At 44.2% G+C, this 16,178-nt stretch overlaps 2 protein-coding genes across 5 annotated transcripts; one reads left to right on the forward strand and one right to left on the reverse strand.

The window, feature by feature from the left end:
- Positions 1-556: 556 nt before the first annotated feature.
- fam167ab (family with sequence similarity 167 member Ab) lies at positions 557-11,120 on the reverse strand. Of its 4 annotated transcripts, XM_048986237.1 has the most exons (5): positions 3,781-4,094; positions 3,271-3,343; positions 2,876-2,978; positions 2,408-2,782; positions 557-1,209 (listed from the first exon to the last, which is right to left on the reverse strand). In XM_048986237.1, exons 4-5 carry the CDS (start codon positions 2,759-2,761, stop codon positions 946-948), a joined length of 618 nt encoding a protein of 205 aa, XP_048842194.1. In that variant the 5' UTR covers positions 2,762-2,782; positions 2,876-2,978; positions 3,271-3,343; positions 3,781-4,094; the 3' UTR covers positions 557-945. The 4 variants fall into 4 exon arrangements, with proteins under 4 accessions (XP_048842194.1, XP_048842195.1, XP_048842196.1 ...); XM_048986238.1 differs by lacking the exons at positions 2,876-2,978; positions 3,271-3,343; positions 3,781-4,094 and adding an exon at positions 11,017-11,120 and having other exon boundaries at positions 2,408-2,798; XM_048986239.1 differs by lacking the exons at positions 2,876-2,978; positions 3,271-3,343.
- Positions 10,474-16,162, forward strand: enpp5 (ectonucleotide pyrophosphatase/phosphodiesterase 5). Its single transcript, XM_048986223.1, has 4 exons — positions 10,474-10,570; positions 11,438-12,278; positions 12,482-12,658; positions 12,835-16,162. Exons 1-4 carry the CDS (start codon positions 10,478-10,480, stop codon positions 13,239-13,241), a joined length of 1,518 nt encoding a protein of 505 aa, XP_048842180.1. The 5' UTR covers positions 10,474-10,477; the 3' UTR covers positions 13,242-16,162.
- Positions 16,163-16,178: the final 16 nt, after the last annotated feature.

The raw sequence follows: 16,178 nt of genomic DNA on the forward strand, positions 1-16,178 counted from the left end.
AAGCTTGCTGTTGTCTGGTAATCAATGTGACCTTTAACCTCCTCGCACAGCAAGTAAAAAAAAAAACACACACAGCACTATCTGCAGGGGGGCTGTAAAGGAGAAAACACTTAGAATGATTTCCAGGACCCCTTAGCCAAACTACCTGCAATAAAAAAAAAAGTTATGTCATCTCATATACAACTGCTACACTTTTTCTAAAAACAACTTTCCAACAGGATGCAAAATAAGGCATGTTGGGGTGGCCCCCGCTGGGACCAATGCACCGTACCCCAGAGCTTCATGGGAAATGGCCATCTAGATCTAAATCAACTGACAGATCGCATGGCATCAATAGTGCATTAGCCTGTGGTCAGTTCCAACAAGAGCAAGTCAACAGGAAGGACATGGCAATGAATCTTGTGGTATTCTGGGAAAACTCAACATGAACAATAGAAGAGGAAGGGGATTGACAGGTGGATAGACGCACCTTTTATCCAAGCAATGGACTGATGTCAGACCACGGTCACCGTTGATCTCCATAGGTACAAACATCGCAATAATGCATTGAACCCGATTTTGATGCCAAAAGTTTATGCAGCAGAATAAACAAAAAAGATACATTTTTCACAGAATGAAACGTCCTGAATGTCTGAAAGCAAAACAAACCTTAAAAGCTAAACTAAATGAAACAAAAACTGCAAAATCTAAGAGATGCCAGAATGATAAGAGTACAGAAAATGGATGTAATGATAATAATAACAACAACTATATTAACACACTGGTTTTGGTCCCAGGAATAATCAACTGCAGAGTGAAAAAGCATTTAAAGGCATAACGATTTTTACAATCTGTCATTTTAATTTTTAATCATCGTCAGGACACGCCACGATCTGTCCCTGAAATGGGGGGGGGAGTTCGAGATCCATCCGCCTAAGCCCCGCCCCTTTGCCCCTCCTGTCGCCGCTAGCAGAGGGAGAAGCGGCGGGAGTTGATGTTCATCTTGGTGACGCCGATGAGCCGGAGGGGGGCGGAGAGGCCGAGGCTCGGTGTGACGGGGAAGTCGCACAGCAGGTCCGAGAGCTCGTCACGCTCCTCCAGCTCCAAGGTGGCGTCATTGAGCATCCGGCGGTGCAGGTGGCACGTCTGCTCGATCTTCAGCTTGCTGATGTCGCTGCGCAGTCGCATGAGCTGCCGGGCAAGCTGCTGGTCCTGTGCGCGCATGTCTGCCTGCGCAGACGGAGTGGGGGGACAGGGCGTGACTGCACAGGCTATGGAACTCATGCTAGGAAAAGCTAAAGAGAGTGCGGGATTATTTTCCTGGCGATTTTCTCTTGTTCCTGTTCCCTGCTTTCCCGTTTAGGCATCGATGAATCTTAATAGCGTAATGTTATGGCCGACGGGAAACATGGAGCTGTTACCTATGACGAACAGCCACAGAAATGTGCTACGGATCCAGGCCCGGGATTCGGATGGAACAGAGTTGTTGTTTGTTCAGAAGTTTTACCTGGAAGAAGACAAAACTGGCAATCCAGTTTGTCTCCGCCAGTGCCCAGGGAAGGGAGAAATGCATGTTTATAGAGTGATTTTGAATTGATGGTACACAGGGGTGGAAAGTTAAGATTAAGGGAAGAGAAAAGATGGTGGGAGCACTGGAGGAAGAGGCAGCGATGCAGTGACCATGGGAGCTTCCGGCAAGCACGCGTGCCAACTGACCTGCCGCGCAAAGCAGTTTTACGGCAAGATGGGCAAGGCAGTAGGAAAATGTGCCTTTCCTCTGACGTGCTCCCCTTTCACTTGTCTGGCTTTAACGGCCCGTGAACGAAAGCCAAATACCACGTCAGTGGGTGAACAGGAAGTGGACGCGTGTGTGAACCAGGCAGCTAATCAGAACCACCCTCTCCTGCACAGTCTAAAAAAAATGCAGAAACTAGACAGCAGATGCATGTGTTTGAGCTGATCCTCTGATTGTGCTGATAGCTTATGCTGATCTTCTGATTGTGCTGATAGCTTATGCTGATCTTCTGATTGTGCTGATAGCTTATGCTGATCCTCTGATTGTGCTGATAGCTTGTGCGGATTCTCCGATTGTGCTTATGAGCTTGTGCTAATGCCACTGCTGATTCCCTGATCGCATCAGTTGTTTGTGAAGCTTGCTCTATTTTCTGGTGACATGCAGTTATCACACTTTTATTTGTCAACAGAAAGGCTGCTTGGAAGAGCTTATGGTCAAGTCCAACTATGTCCATTAGAAAGCTGCAAGCAATGGATCTTGAAGATCATAACTGAGCTGTGTTCAATAGCTTCATTAAGTAAACCATCCAAGCCAAGTTTACCAGGTATATCACAATTAAAAGGAAGTTTGTTAATCTTAAAACCCAGGTAACATATAACATGCCTGCCCCATCACCCTTCAGCAAACTCTTACCAGTTCCTTCCTGATCCATACAAGGGCCTCATCGATGTTGTCAAACCCCTTCAGACTTGCTGGAGGCAGCTGACCCTCCCGGACAAAACTGGAGTTTACGGTGCTTCGTCTGGATCTCCTAGAAGCTCCCCTCTGCTCCTCTGACTTGGTCTGGCCCTGATCCCGGGCCAGCCGATCCTGGGCTTTCTGAGTCTCCAGCTGGGCCTTCCACTCCAGATAAGAGGGCCTCCTGGTCTCCAGCCTCAGCTTCTCCGTCAGTGCCTTTAGATTCCCGAGGTGGTCGTCATGGGGACCAGCAAGCTCTGGTCTGCCTGCAGCCTCTGTGTCACGCTGGGGTGTCGCAACTGCATCCATAGTTAATTCAGCAGGGAAAACCTAAAAAAAGCCAAACCTAGAAAAATCAAAAGAAATCCACAATTTATGTTTTTCATAAATTCATTCATTAACATCCAAACAGACAAAGTTCACCTTTTGGAATCATGAATAAGTGCTGACAAAGTTATTTCCACAAAATGAGAGTTATCCTACTCCACCAAGGTGGATGGAGGTTATGAGGTGACGTCCCTCGGACCTGTACAGGATGTAGAGGTGGACAGTTCAGGTCCAGAAGGTACAAATGCAGACCAAGATTATCATTCGTTGTCTTGGTTCAAATGTACAGGCCTGTATGAGCTGCATGTGAATATATACAGAATACAGAGCCACAGTGTGCAGCCTGCAAATACCCAGTTAAAATCTTGGGTTGGGTTGAAACCTATCGGCTTATGGTGACACAATAAGCACATTATTGTGCAATATTGTCAATCTGTGGGCATGTTGTATTGTGCGTATTATTGTGCCCATTATATGTCGTTTATCCGTACTTATCTTTCTGGAAACTTTTTGGAGAGCATCATCCGCTGAATGTAAAAACTATGCGTGACGTCAGCGTGCCGTCTCAGTGCACGACAATGCCGGAGAAAGCGCAAATCAGCGCGTGAGGTCCGAAGTAGGGTAAACGACATGTGATCAGCATCAGCATAAAAAAGTCCAGATATTAATCAGAGTATTATAAACCAACAACGCGGTAGCGAGGTTCAGATTTCAAATTTAATAATAATAATAATAATAATAATAATAATAATAATAATAATAAACTTAAATCGCTGTAAGCGCGGCTTTCCCGTTCTGCGACACAAACAACCGGACGGACAAATAAAAAGGCTATATCCATGATCACAGTGTTTCTTTTTATAGATTAATCTATATTAATTTATATGAAGGCATTTCACAACTTAAAACGTCGATATAGTGATCGCATTCAAAAAAAAAAAAAACTTCATGAAGTACTTTTTATAACGGCGACTAATTGTAACAAAAATCCCCGGACTCACCTGTCAGATTCCTGATGTTGTTACTGCATGCGATTCCACCTTTAAAGCTGCTTTACAGTGACTCTAAATTGTGCCTTAGGTAGTGGGCAAAGCACCGGCAGCAGTATGGCAGGGGGACCCGGTGGGGGCTGCTTGGGGCTTTCGTTGCCCGGAGACAGTGAAGTCATTCCCGGCAGGACCCTCTATTCTGCTAGCTACAATAAAGGGCGAAACTTCTACAGCCAGCAAAGGGAACAGAGAGCCGGCGGTGCGCATCCCTCTCGGCCCCGTCCTAAAGCCGTCCGCTTTACATCGACGGGCTGACTGCTTACCCGATACCCGCAGCTGGCGTTTAGGGGCTGCTGTGGTTTGTAACAGTGGTCCCCTGGCTGACCTGGTTTAGCAGCATTAAGGTTATCATTATACACTACTGGGTAGGCGTCTTGAATGCGTCGCCATCATGACGCGGACAAACAACGCATTTATTGCAGACGTCGACCATCATGTGTTGAAAGGAACTCAAAAACTAAATTACTTCCTAACTTAACTTTCCTTTTTTTCTTATTTGCAGACTCAAGGTCCAAACATACCATGCACACATACAAAATATATTACAGTCATATACACACGACACTTTGTACCGTTAAAAAATATTTTTTTTAAAAATGTACAGTTGTTTATTGAAACATTTCCAAAAGATTGAGCAATATCGTGTATCACTTTTCATAGGATCAATAAAGGTAATAATAATTCCATTCCTTGACTCAGTTAGCCTATACATAAATGTATATATAAGGTTCCTGAGTAGAGCCTGAATTACCAAGATCAAGGTCAGTCAAGATTCCTTAATTTAAAATTAGCCTACCTTAATTTTAACTGTGATTTGCAAACGGCCAAAGAAATAAATCGTATAGTAGGGTATTTATTTTTCTTAATACTTGAAAATTGTCATCAGCATATGATAAAATAATCGTTTCGTTTTCAGTAACTTGGCAACCAACCTTGAATTTCGAGTTTTTCACTCCCCTTTCAAAAAGTTAACATGATATCATCACGTCAGTACGTTTCTGCAGTATTGTTCTATTGCATGCATATAGTATATGTTCCCAGTGTTTGAGCAGTATTTTATTTTATACTATGGTACTTCATTTTGATACTATAGTATTCTGTTATGTCCCATGGTATTTATGTCCAACCTGTATTAGTACCATGGTATTTAGTACTAATGGTATTGCTAAGAGCCTGAGCTGGTGCGCGAGGTTGTGAAGTTCCGGCTAGATATAGTCGGACTCACCTCGACGCACGGCTTGGGCTCTGGAACCAGTCTCCTTGAGGGGGGTTGGACCCTTTTCCACTCTGGAGTTGCCCGCGGGGAGAGGCGCCGAGCGGGCGTGGGCATACTTATTGCCCCCAGGCTGGGCGCCTGTACGTTGGGGTTTACCGCAGTGGACGAGAGGGTAGCCTCCCTCCGCCTTCGGGTGGGGGGACGGGTCCTGACTGTTGTTTGCGCTTATGCGCCAAACAGCAGTTCGGAATACCCACCCTTTTTGGAGTCCTTGGAAGGGGTGTTGGAGAGCGCTCCTCCTGGGGACTCCCTTGTTCTGCTGGGGGACTTCAATGCTCACGTGGGCAGCGACAGTGAGACCTGGAGGGGCGTGATTGGGAGGAACGGCCCCCCCGATCTGAACCCGAGCGGTGTTTTGTTATTGGACTTCTGTGCTCGTCACGGACTGTCCATAATGAACACCATGTTCAAGCATAAGGGTGTCCATATGTGCACTTGGCACCGGGACACCCTAGGCCGCAGTTCGATGATCGACTTTGTAGTCGTGTCGTCGGACTTGCGGCCGCATGTTTTGGACACTCGGGTGAAGAGAGGGGCGGAGCTGTCAACCGATCACTACCTGGTGGTGGGTTGGCTCCGCTGGTGGGGGAGGAAGCCGGCCAGGCCTGGCAGGCCCAAGCGTATAGTGAGGGTCTGCTGGGAACGTCTGGCGGAATCCCCTGTCAGGGAGAGTTTCAACTCCTACCTCCGGCAGAACTTCTCCCATATCCCGGGGGAGGCGGGGGACATTGAGTCCGAATGGGCCATGTTCCGTGCCTCCATTGTGGAGGCGGCTGACCGGAGCTGCGGCCGCAAGGTGGTCGGTGCCTGTCGCGGCGGTAATCCCCGAACCCGCTGGTGGACACCGGTGGTAAGGGATGCCGTCAAGCTGAAGAAGGAGTCTTATCGGGCCTTTCTGGCCTGTGGGACTCCAGACGCAGCTGACGGCTACCGGCAGGCCAAGCGGAATGCGGCTTTGGCGGTCGCTGAGGCAAAAACTCGGGTGTGGGAGGAGTTTGGTGAGGCCATGGAGAACGACTTCCGGACGGCTTCGAGGAGATTCTGGTCCACCATCCGGCGGCTCCGGGCGGGAAAGCGGTGCAGCATCGACACTATTTATGGTGGGGATGGTGCGCTGCTGACCTCAGCTCGGGACGTTTTGGGTCGGTGGAGGGAGTACTTCGAAGACCTCCTCAATCCCACCGACACGCCTTCCGATATGGAAGCAGAGTGTGAGGACTTGGGGGTGGACTCGCCTATCTCGGGGGTGGAGGTCGCTGAGGTGGTCAAAAAGCTCCTCGGTGGCCGGGCCCCGGGGGTGGACGAGATTCGCCCAGAGTTCCTCAAGGCTCTGGATGCTGCGGGGCTGTCCTGGTTGACACGCATCTGCAGTATCGCGTGGACATCGGGGGCAGTACCTCTGGACTGGCAGACCGGGGTGGTGGTCCCCCTCTTTAAGAAGGGGGACCGGAGGGTGTGCTCCAACTACAGGGGGATCACACTCCTCAGCCTCCCTGGTAAGGTCTATTCGGGGGTCCTGGAAAGGAGGGTCCGCCGGATTGTCGAACCTCGGATTCAGGAGGAGCAGTGTGGTTTTCGCCCTGGCCGTGGAACAGTGGACCAGCTCTATACTCTCAGCAGGGTTCTGGAGGGTTCATGGGAGTTTGCCCGACCAGTCTACATGTGTTTTGTGGACTTGGAAAAGGCATTCGACCGTGTCCCTCGTGGGGTCCTGTGGGGAGTGCTCCGGGAGTATGGGGTACCGGGCTCCCTTTTAAGGGCGGTTCGGTCCCTGTATGACCGGTGCCAGAGTTTGGTCCGCATGGGCGGCAATAAGTCGGACTCATTTCCAGTGAGGGTTGGACTCCGTCAGGGCTGCCCTTTGTCACCGATTCTGTTCATAGTTTTTATGGACAGAATTTCTAGGCGCAGCCAGGGCGTTGAGGGCGTCCGGTTCGGTGGCCTCAGGATTAGGTCTCTGCTTTTTGCGGATGATGTGGTTCTGTTGGCCTCATCGAGCCGTGACCTTCAGCTCTCACTGGAGCAGTTCGCAGCCGAGTGCGAAGCGGCTGGGATGAGAATCAGCACCTCCAAATCCGAGACCATGGTTCTCAGCCGGAAAAGGGTAGAGTGCTCTCTCCGGGTTGGGGATGGGGTCCTCCCCCAAGTGGAGGAGTTTAAGTATCTCGGGATCTTGTTCACGAGTGGGGGAACGATGGAGCGGGAGATCGACAGGCGGATCGGTGCGGCGTCAGCAGTCATGCGGGCGCTGCATCGGTCTGTCATGGTGAAGAGAGAGCTGAGCCAAAAGGCGAAGCTCTCGATTTACCAGTCGATCTACGTTCCTACCCTCACCTATGGTCATGAGCTTTGGGTAGTGACCGAAAGAACGAGATCGCGGGTACAAGCGGCCGAAATGAGTTTCCTCCGCAGGGTGGCTGGGCTCTCCCTTAGAGATAGGGTGAGGAGCTCAGTCATTCGGGAGGGACTCAGAGTAGAGCCGCTGCTCCTCCGCATCGAGAGGAGCCAGATGAGGTGGCTCGGGCATCTGATCAGGATGCCTCCGGGACGCCTCCCTGGGGAGGTATTCCGGGCATGTCCCACTGGGAGGAGGCCCCGGGGAAGACCCAGGACACGCTGGAGAGACTATGTCTCTCGGCTGGCCTGGGAACGCCTCGGGGTCCCCCCAGAGGAGCTAGACGAAGTGGCCGGGGAGAGGGAAGTCTGGGTCTCCCTGCTGAGGCTGCTGCCCCCGCGACCCGACTCCGGATTAAGCGGGAGATGATGGATGGATGGATGGATGGATGGATGGTATTGCTAAGAAGCACACATTATATCAGAATCAGAATTACTAATCCCCGTGTTGAAATTCTCTTACATTACAAAAACAAACTCCTGATGAAAAAAAAAGATTTATGAAAGTTTTAGTTTTTGTACAAAAAGGTAACCACATTGTAACCATTGGACTGCGATCATCTGGGTTGTAGCGATGGAATCTGAGAATTTAACTTACGCGATTATGATGCTGCGTTTTATTTTCAATATTTCAAATAAAGACACAACATGTGTTTGGATGAAAAGGTTTCCTTCAGTTTCTGCCGTTGAAACACTTATATTGGTAAGTGGTTAACTTGCCAGGCATGTGGCTATTAAACCATTAAAGTGTGTTCTTCACTAAACCAAAACAGATACATTTCATGCATGGTACATTTAATTTAATTCATGATGTCTAATTTAATTTCTGTATCTTTACAATATTATGGTAAGCATAAATACTATTTAAAGTAAGCTTATATTACCATATTATAACATATTATTAGCATGGTGTCATAGAAAAACTTAATGGATTACCATTCTATTTTAACTGAAGATACATTGTAATGCTATATAGTATACTATAGTATATAGGTGACCAAATTACAATGTACATAAAAGAGTGATCTATACCACGATCTATACATGCTTGGTAGCAGTGGTATTTTGTAATACAGTTGTTGAAATTAATAATTCAACAGAACCACAATGATTCAGCAGTTCCCCTTCACCAGAAGCTGGTCTGTAATTCTTCTTTTATACCTCTGTGTTATTTGGAAATGCTGACTTCCAAAGCAGCCCAAAGCTCACTCTGATCCAACAGTAGCACTTAAACAGATGGGATGGCGATCTCCTTTTCAGTGTCTAATTACTCGTGTAGTCCAGAGCATCATTCTGAAAAGCCTGCAACAAAACTGCTGAAAATTAAAGCCAGGCAGTCAAAGCTTTGATGGGGACTTTACAGGAACTGTAGTATTGAATAATGCAGTTATTTAAATAGTTGAATAACAGTATGTAATACTTCAAAACAGGGGATCTTGCCCAAAGTGCTGGACTATTATGACTGTGTGTCACTGAGACCCAGCAAACATAAGATGCTAACAACTAAGTTAAAAAAACAGATTTTTCCAGGTACTCTCTGGCCTTCTAATTCAAATTTCCAGATTGGAGGCCTGAAAGTTTTACTAGATCTATATATAATAACTACTACTATAGGAAAAAATGTGGATCATTATAATAAAAATGTGTTAATGTCCAAACCATTCTGGCCAAACTTTTTGCTTGAAAGTAGCTTGGGGAACATAGACTGTTGCGCATGCCTAGTGACATACTGAGGCTTGTGGTTAATTTAATGCATGTTTGTGAGACCCGATGATGCTGAATTCTTACAGAAACGAAAGCTGAAGAAACATGACATCTAGTGGCCATATTAAGTAAATGCTGGCCATTTTTTTTTTTTTTTTAATTAACGTAGATTTCACTCACCCCCCTGATATCATCTGCGAGCAAGCCTTTTCTAAGGCTTAAAGTTCGTATCCCGTGATCGACTGGGATCCCATCCAGGGTACCTCCTGCCTCGTGCCTGTATTTCATGGGAAGACTCCAGGCTTAACACGTATTAAATGAACTGATGAATGAATCTTTATAATTTAATTCCCTTAACATTACTAGATTTTCCAAAATCTAGTAATCTATACACGGGAAGGTCAATACAACAATTTAAATGAGCTATTCAATACTATAGTCCATCCATCCATCCATCCATCCATCCATCCATCCACCTATTTATCTTCTAATTGCTTATCCTGGACCGGTTTGTGAGGTAACAGCATAGTTGGATAGCTGTAACAACCGAACATACCCAATAATATTTAAAAACGCTTACGTCTTTATGTATAATTATTATTGTAATTTCTCTACAAAAGCTACCAAAATGAAAGAGGTTTCAAAATCATGCCACTGGATCAGTGAGACAGCCTGGCAAAACGACATGAAGCAGCTCCCCATTTGTCTGCCCTAAGTCCCAAGTTGTGGGATGTGGCAGCAGTTACAGCCTTTTGGCCACCGCAAGGATACAGAACACGAGATCGTTAATTAAAGCTGTACATTTCTCTCTATAAATGTATGTGACGTTGACCTAGCCAATATTACAGTAACACCTATCATTGTAAACTTCTCATTTTAAAAGCTAACGTCACATTTCAATGATCAAGACCACGATTCTTTATTTGAAATTAGTATGCCATATTTTTTTTGGATACATCCATATCTCCATATGTATATTTATATTTGCATATCCTTTTTTACACTTACTAAGTGTCTTTCCTATGCCTTGGTACCCTGTGCCAGTCTGCAGGAAACACACAGGTAAGAGAGTCCTTAGAGCATAGGAAACGTGATTCGCACTGTTCAGTCTGTAACATATGGCAGCTAGTAGATTTTGCCAGCAGTCACTTTAAACTTTAGTCAGCTTTTTAGTTAGGTGAACCATAAATTGATGGGCAGAACCATATTCCCCGATTTTATTTCGTGCTTTGAAAAATGTGCAATTTCACAACACGTGCTGATTGACAGGTTGCAATGGGCGTGGACTGGCGGAGTGGGCGGGACTTCCGCTTTACGCTGCGCCCAGCGGCCGTTTGTTTACCTGGGTCAACTTGTAATGATAAGCAGGTAGGAATTATCATTTTTTTAAACTGACTTGTATTGTTTATTTGGTTGCTTTATTGCTTATTATTATCCAAAGATGACTACTATGCAGCGTACATAAAACTCACTTGCTGTATCCTAAAACGAAGGTCACGATAATACTTACCTTGGTATAATATAGTGTAATACGTTGTAAAATTATAACTTGTTATCCAGGAAACTGGCTTCGTTTACCATCCTCGTTAATTTATCATGTTGCTGCCACATAGATGTGTGTTTGTGGTAGTATATTTTTATGTTGAAGCTTAATGCCCGCAAGCTATTTTACGGCAAGTAGCTTGTCTAGCTGTAGCCGCGGCGCTTGTGCGGCCCCTAACTGAACAAATGTCTTTATTTCTGCTGGATCAATAACGCACCTGTGCATGATTTCTCCATTTTAAAATTAAAAGTTAAATGAAGTTTGTACTCACTCTAGGATTGTGTAACAGCCGTTGCATTTTAACAGATGAACCGTGCACGTAGCTGGATAGCAGTGCAATGCACGTTTGGTTCCCTTTCGCCTAAAATGGAATACAGTAAATGCTATTGTCAATGTACAACGAAACTCTGTGTGCTTTCTCCACTTCTGCTACGTTTTATATATAACAATAGCAACATTATTATGTTTAGTATTGTTAATAATAATAATAATAATATTAATAATAATAATAATGATAGCAATATAGATGTTTATATATAGTTGAACATTGAACTAAAGCACGCTAGTGCAATTATACAATCGATTTAGCAGTGTTAAATGTAACTTTAATGAGCAGTGTCAAGCGCTGTGTTTAAAGCACCTGAGATGTTTGACTGAAATACAGGAATAAACAGGAGGATTTGCTTTTACAGCAAACCACGATGGGTGGCTGTTTCACAGAGTTGGGTGCCTTGGTGGGCGCTGTGGCTCTTCTCCTGCTGCCTGGCTGTAGCCCAGAAGAACTAAGCAAGCTCCTGTTGGTGTCTTTTGACGGCTTTCGCTGGGACTACCTCCACAGGGTGCCCACGCCCAATTTCGACGCCCTGATCAAGGATGGCGTTCAGGTGGAGCGAGTGGAGAACGTGTTTGTAACAAAGACCTTCCCAAACCACTACACCATGATCACCGGCCTTTATGCAGAGAGTCATGGCATTGTAGCCAATGAAATGTTTGATCCCAACCTCAATCTGACCTTCTCTATGGACAAGATGGAAATATATGATTCCAGGTGGTGGGATGAGGCAGTGCCCCTTTGGGTAACCAATCAGATAGCGGGACATAGAAGTGGAGCAGTGATGTGGCCAGGATCTGATGTCAAAATCCATGGGACCTACCCAACGTACTACCAGATGTACAATGCATCAATGCCATTTCAGGCAAGGGTCCAGAGGCTCATTGATTGGTTTAAGAATGAGGAAGCAATCAATTTTGGCGTCCTATACTGGGAGGAACCCGATGAGAGTGGCCATTTGCTGGGGCCAGAAAATCCTCTGATGGACGTGGTGATAGCAGACATTGATAACAAACTTGGTGTTTTAGTGGAGCAGCTGAGGGATGCGGGGTTATTTGACCAGCTGAACCTCATCATCACGAGTGATCATGGAATGACGGAGTTATCGACAGAGAGGATTATTGCACTTGATGATTATATAGATGGAAACTTGTACAGCTGGATTGATAAGAGTCCTGTAGCTGGCATTTTGCCCAAGGAAGGTACGTGTCTTTATTTAAGCTTGTGTGCCCTGTATTAATATGCTGTTTTCCAATTGTATATTTGTCATTTATTTCTGTCTCAGACAAACTAATGTTTTTGTAATTTGAACTTTAGGATAATGATTTAAGAATTAGATTTAATTTGGATAAAGCAATGTGTCTGTTCAATCCCACAGAGTCTGCATTGTAATTTGTGTTCACAGGCAAATTTGATGAAGTCTACAGCACCCTTGTCAGTGCCAGCTCTAACATGATTGTGTACAAGAAAGACGACATTCTAGATCGTTTTGGCTATAAGCATAATGACAGGATAATGCCCATAATTATTGAGGCTAAGGAAGGGTGGACAATCGTGCAAAACAAAAATGGATCATTTGTGGGTAAGTCTTTTGGAGTTAGTTTTACAGAAATCTTTGCGTTGAAGGAATATGCTGTTTCCATTGTTTGGTATTGTATGTAGGTATTGTCTTATGGGTTAATCAGAACAAGGATGAATCACCAGTAATATCCTTTTATTGTCATTCACCATGTGCTTCTTTGCTTTCCCTTTTTGCAGCAGGTAACCACGGTTATGACAACACGTTGCTAAGTATGCAGCCAATATTCGTGGCCCACGGCCCTGCCTTCCGTCAGGGTTATGCTAAAAGATCCATGCGCTCTGTGGATCTTTATCCACTCATGTGCTCTATCCTTGGGATCCAACCTTCTCCCAACAATGGCTCCCTGGACAACGTGGAAGACCTGCTGAAGCAGACTCCGCCTTCACAACCAGCTCCCCACGTTCGGCAGGTCAGCGAGCCTGCCTACGCTTGGATCCTGGGCTCCTTCCTTGGTATTACACTAGTTGTGGGCTTCCTTATCATTTTTGTTAAGCAGGTAACGCTACGGCAACTTCCCATAGTCCCATACACAAGCCTTCATATTACACAGCCTTTGCTTCAGGAAGAACTGCAGATCGAATAGACGTGTTTAGTGTACCTGACGTTCTGAGTGTTCTTATTCCTCATGTTTCAGTTTTGTATTGTGGAATGAGAGGCCAAAATGTAACATTGCTTGTCTAGTTCTTAGCTGGTTAAAAAGTTTCACTGGGGAAATTGCATTATGGAGTTACAATGTCTTGACAGGATTTTTCGCATTAAGTAGCTGTGAAGAGCCTTTATCACTTGGACTAGCTACTCTATAGCTGAATACGAGGTTTCACTGAGATATGCTGCTTGGAAAAACACTGCGTTGAGCTGAGGATAAAACTTAGCATTGATACTTACCTTCAAGGCTCCTTTACCTGACTGAGAACATCCCATAAATTGCCTCTGTCACACCCCTAGGTAAAACTTCCAAGCTTCTCAGGGCACCATACCTTAAGGGGCACCATACCTTAAGGGGCACCATACCTTCCGGACAATAAATCTGGATTTTTGTTCGAACTGCAAAGAAAAGTAATATTATGAGACCAGGAGACAAAAAAGTGAAAAAGAAAGTGAGACAGGAGATGAACAATGAATGTGAACCTGACATTGACAGATTTACAAGCTAGATTGAAATATTCAATATATTCTTGTGCTGGATGTGTCAGAAGCTGTTGGCTATCTTTAGTTACTTTTATTGTGAAATACTGATACTTATAAGCCACTAGATGACGAACGAGGTGAATGATTCCCGTCTGCCTTGTTATGGATAGCCAGTCACATAAGTGCATGTAGAAGAGGTGGACAGTCTGGCCATAACATATAGCAAGAATGCCTTTATATGTAATGCATACAGTAAAGGTCTGATGGGCCTTCAAACTGGGATTTTGTTAAGATTGGGTGGTATCTGTCTTTTCCATACCATCATATATTTCAGACACTCTTGCAGTATGGGGTATTTTAACGGCATACTCTAAAGCAACGCAATTCCGGTACATGAGAAGTCGTGGCAATAGATTTCTTGGGGCCCCATGAAAACAATTTGACCCCCACCGCCCACACTCAATGTATTCCACCAACCAAGACTTCCAGTATATTGCAGTGTACCATATTGTCACAATACTGCTCAAACTGAAATTTAGTGCCAAGTGGACACTAGGTAACCGCTATTCAGCAGTAGGTGACGCCCTGTGTCATGCTATGAGAAGTCGTGCCCTAAGGTTTAAGATATAATGTAAGGTATAACTTGATGTATTCTTATCACACCTTTTTATAAGGTAGGTCTCAGATTTGCATATTCTAATATCACACAATTTTAGAAGGAATATAAAGAAAAAATAAATAATTGATATTAATAGGTTTTTCATCTTGAAATTAGTGAGCTGGCACTGTAGTTCTCATGCTAATTTAAATCGATGTTATGGGTGGCCTGTCAGGACTGCTCTGATTTTACATGGTGCAAAGTGGATGTAATACTTTTGACACTTACAAAATTAATTTGAATAGCAGTGAACTGCTCATCATTAATGTGAAAACAAAAAAACAATGATTATGCAGTGTAAACAGTAGAAGCAACCTCAACATTTAATTGCAATTATTGTTACCCCTAAAACGTACATGGAATATTTTAGGATTAAAGAAACAAAAATGTCTTTCTGATATCGTCTATATGTGTCTAAATTCCTTCTGTTTTTGATAAAAGATATGCATTTGGCAGGGTTAATGTGAAACTGATTTGCTGGATCCAAAAGTCCTCTGATGCATGCGGTGATAACAAACATTGATAACTCTCTGTTGATTTTGCGTGTCTGTAACCTGTTTTTTTTTTCTTCATTGTAATGACTTTTGTTTGCACTAAAAGCTAGCCAGGAGTAATTGTGTTGTGCTGAAATGAAATTCTGAAAACATACGAATGTGAATGTTTAAAAGGCGAACAATGAGCAGCTGCTTGCACACATTGTGATCACTGAAATGCACTGTCAACCTTCCTGTACCAAACATCCCTGAGCACTTTGAACAACCACCGCACCATCACCACCTAGGGGCAGACACTGTGACATACTCTTTATGCACCAGAATTTCAAATGAATATGTTTTTATTCTGATTTGTTAATGGCTGCTGCAGGACTTTTAAAAGTTTCCTCTTTTGGGGAAAATTGGGCATTTAGTCCATATCGAGTTAATTAGCAAGCAACAATAAAAATTCCTGCCATATATTTAAATTTACAGGTATTAGTTATACTGAAAATGCTTATTCTGGAATGTATATGAGCGATTTTTGGCTAATTATTTCTCAGGTTGACAAGTAACAGATGTACTTCGGTATTGATATCTAAATTATGACTGGTATCTCATGGAAACATTCTGAGAAAAAAACAAACTATTTAGTCCTTCTAGAAGGGAAGAGTCTATTTGTGGACAAGAGAAATGTAAGATCTGAAAGGTGAACCATCTAGCTTGTCGTGATGTTATCAGCCACACAACCTGACAGGAAATTGGCGTGTTGGCCTATGTTTCATGTGCGTTAAGTACTTATCGCTGGATTGTAGCAGGCTTTCGTTTTTAACTGACCTATGCGATCACTGACCAGTAATGTCAGAGGTACATTCCTTGTCTGAAGGCAGTTTCCATATTTTTAGGAACCTTCTGCTGACACAGTAAATCACAATAGTCTTTTGTGATTGACTGAGTTGTAGTTCAAGTGGAGCTGCATGTACCTGTTGATTATTGTAAACCAAAAAAATCATTGGAATGTAATCAAAAAATTTTTGTTGATTGATAAGTGTTATATGTTGTCCTCTGACATAACGCATGATTAATCTGCACTTAAGAAATCGCCCTCAAATTCACTATACAGGTAATGAATTTTTTTTCCAATGTGATTCTCCTCTCACATGGAAAATTGGTTCTGACTTTTGTTTTGGAAAAGTGTATAACGAAACGTTTGTTCTAGTTACTAAATAAACCTGTTTAAATGTACCCTGATCTTATCTTC

Source organism: Brienomyrus brachyistius, chromosome 19 (assembly GCF_023856365.1).
Source record: "Brienomyrus brachyistius isolate T26 chromosome 19, BBRACH_0.4, whole genome shotgun sequence".
NCBI classification, from domain to species: domain Eukaryota; kingdom Metazoa; phylum Chordata; class Actinopteri; order Osteoglossiformes; family Mormyridae; genus Brienomyrus; species Brienomyrus brachyistius.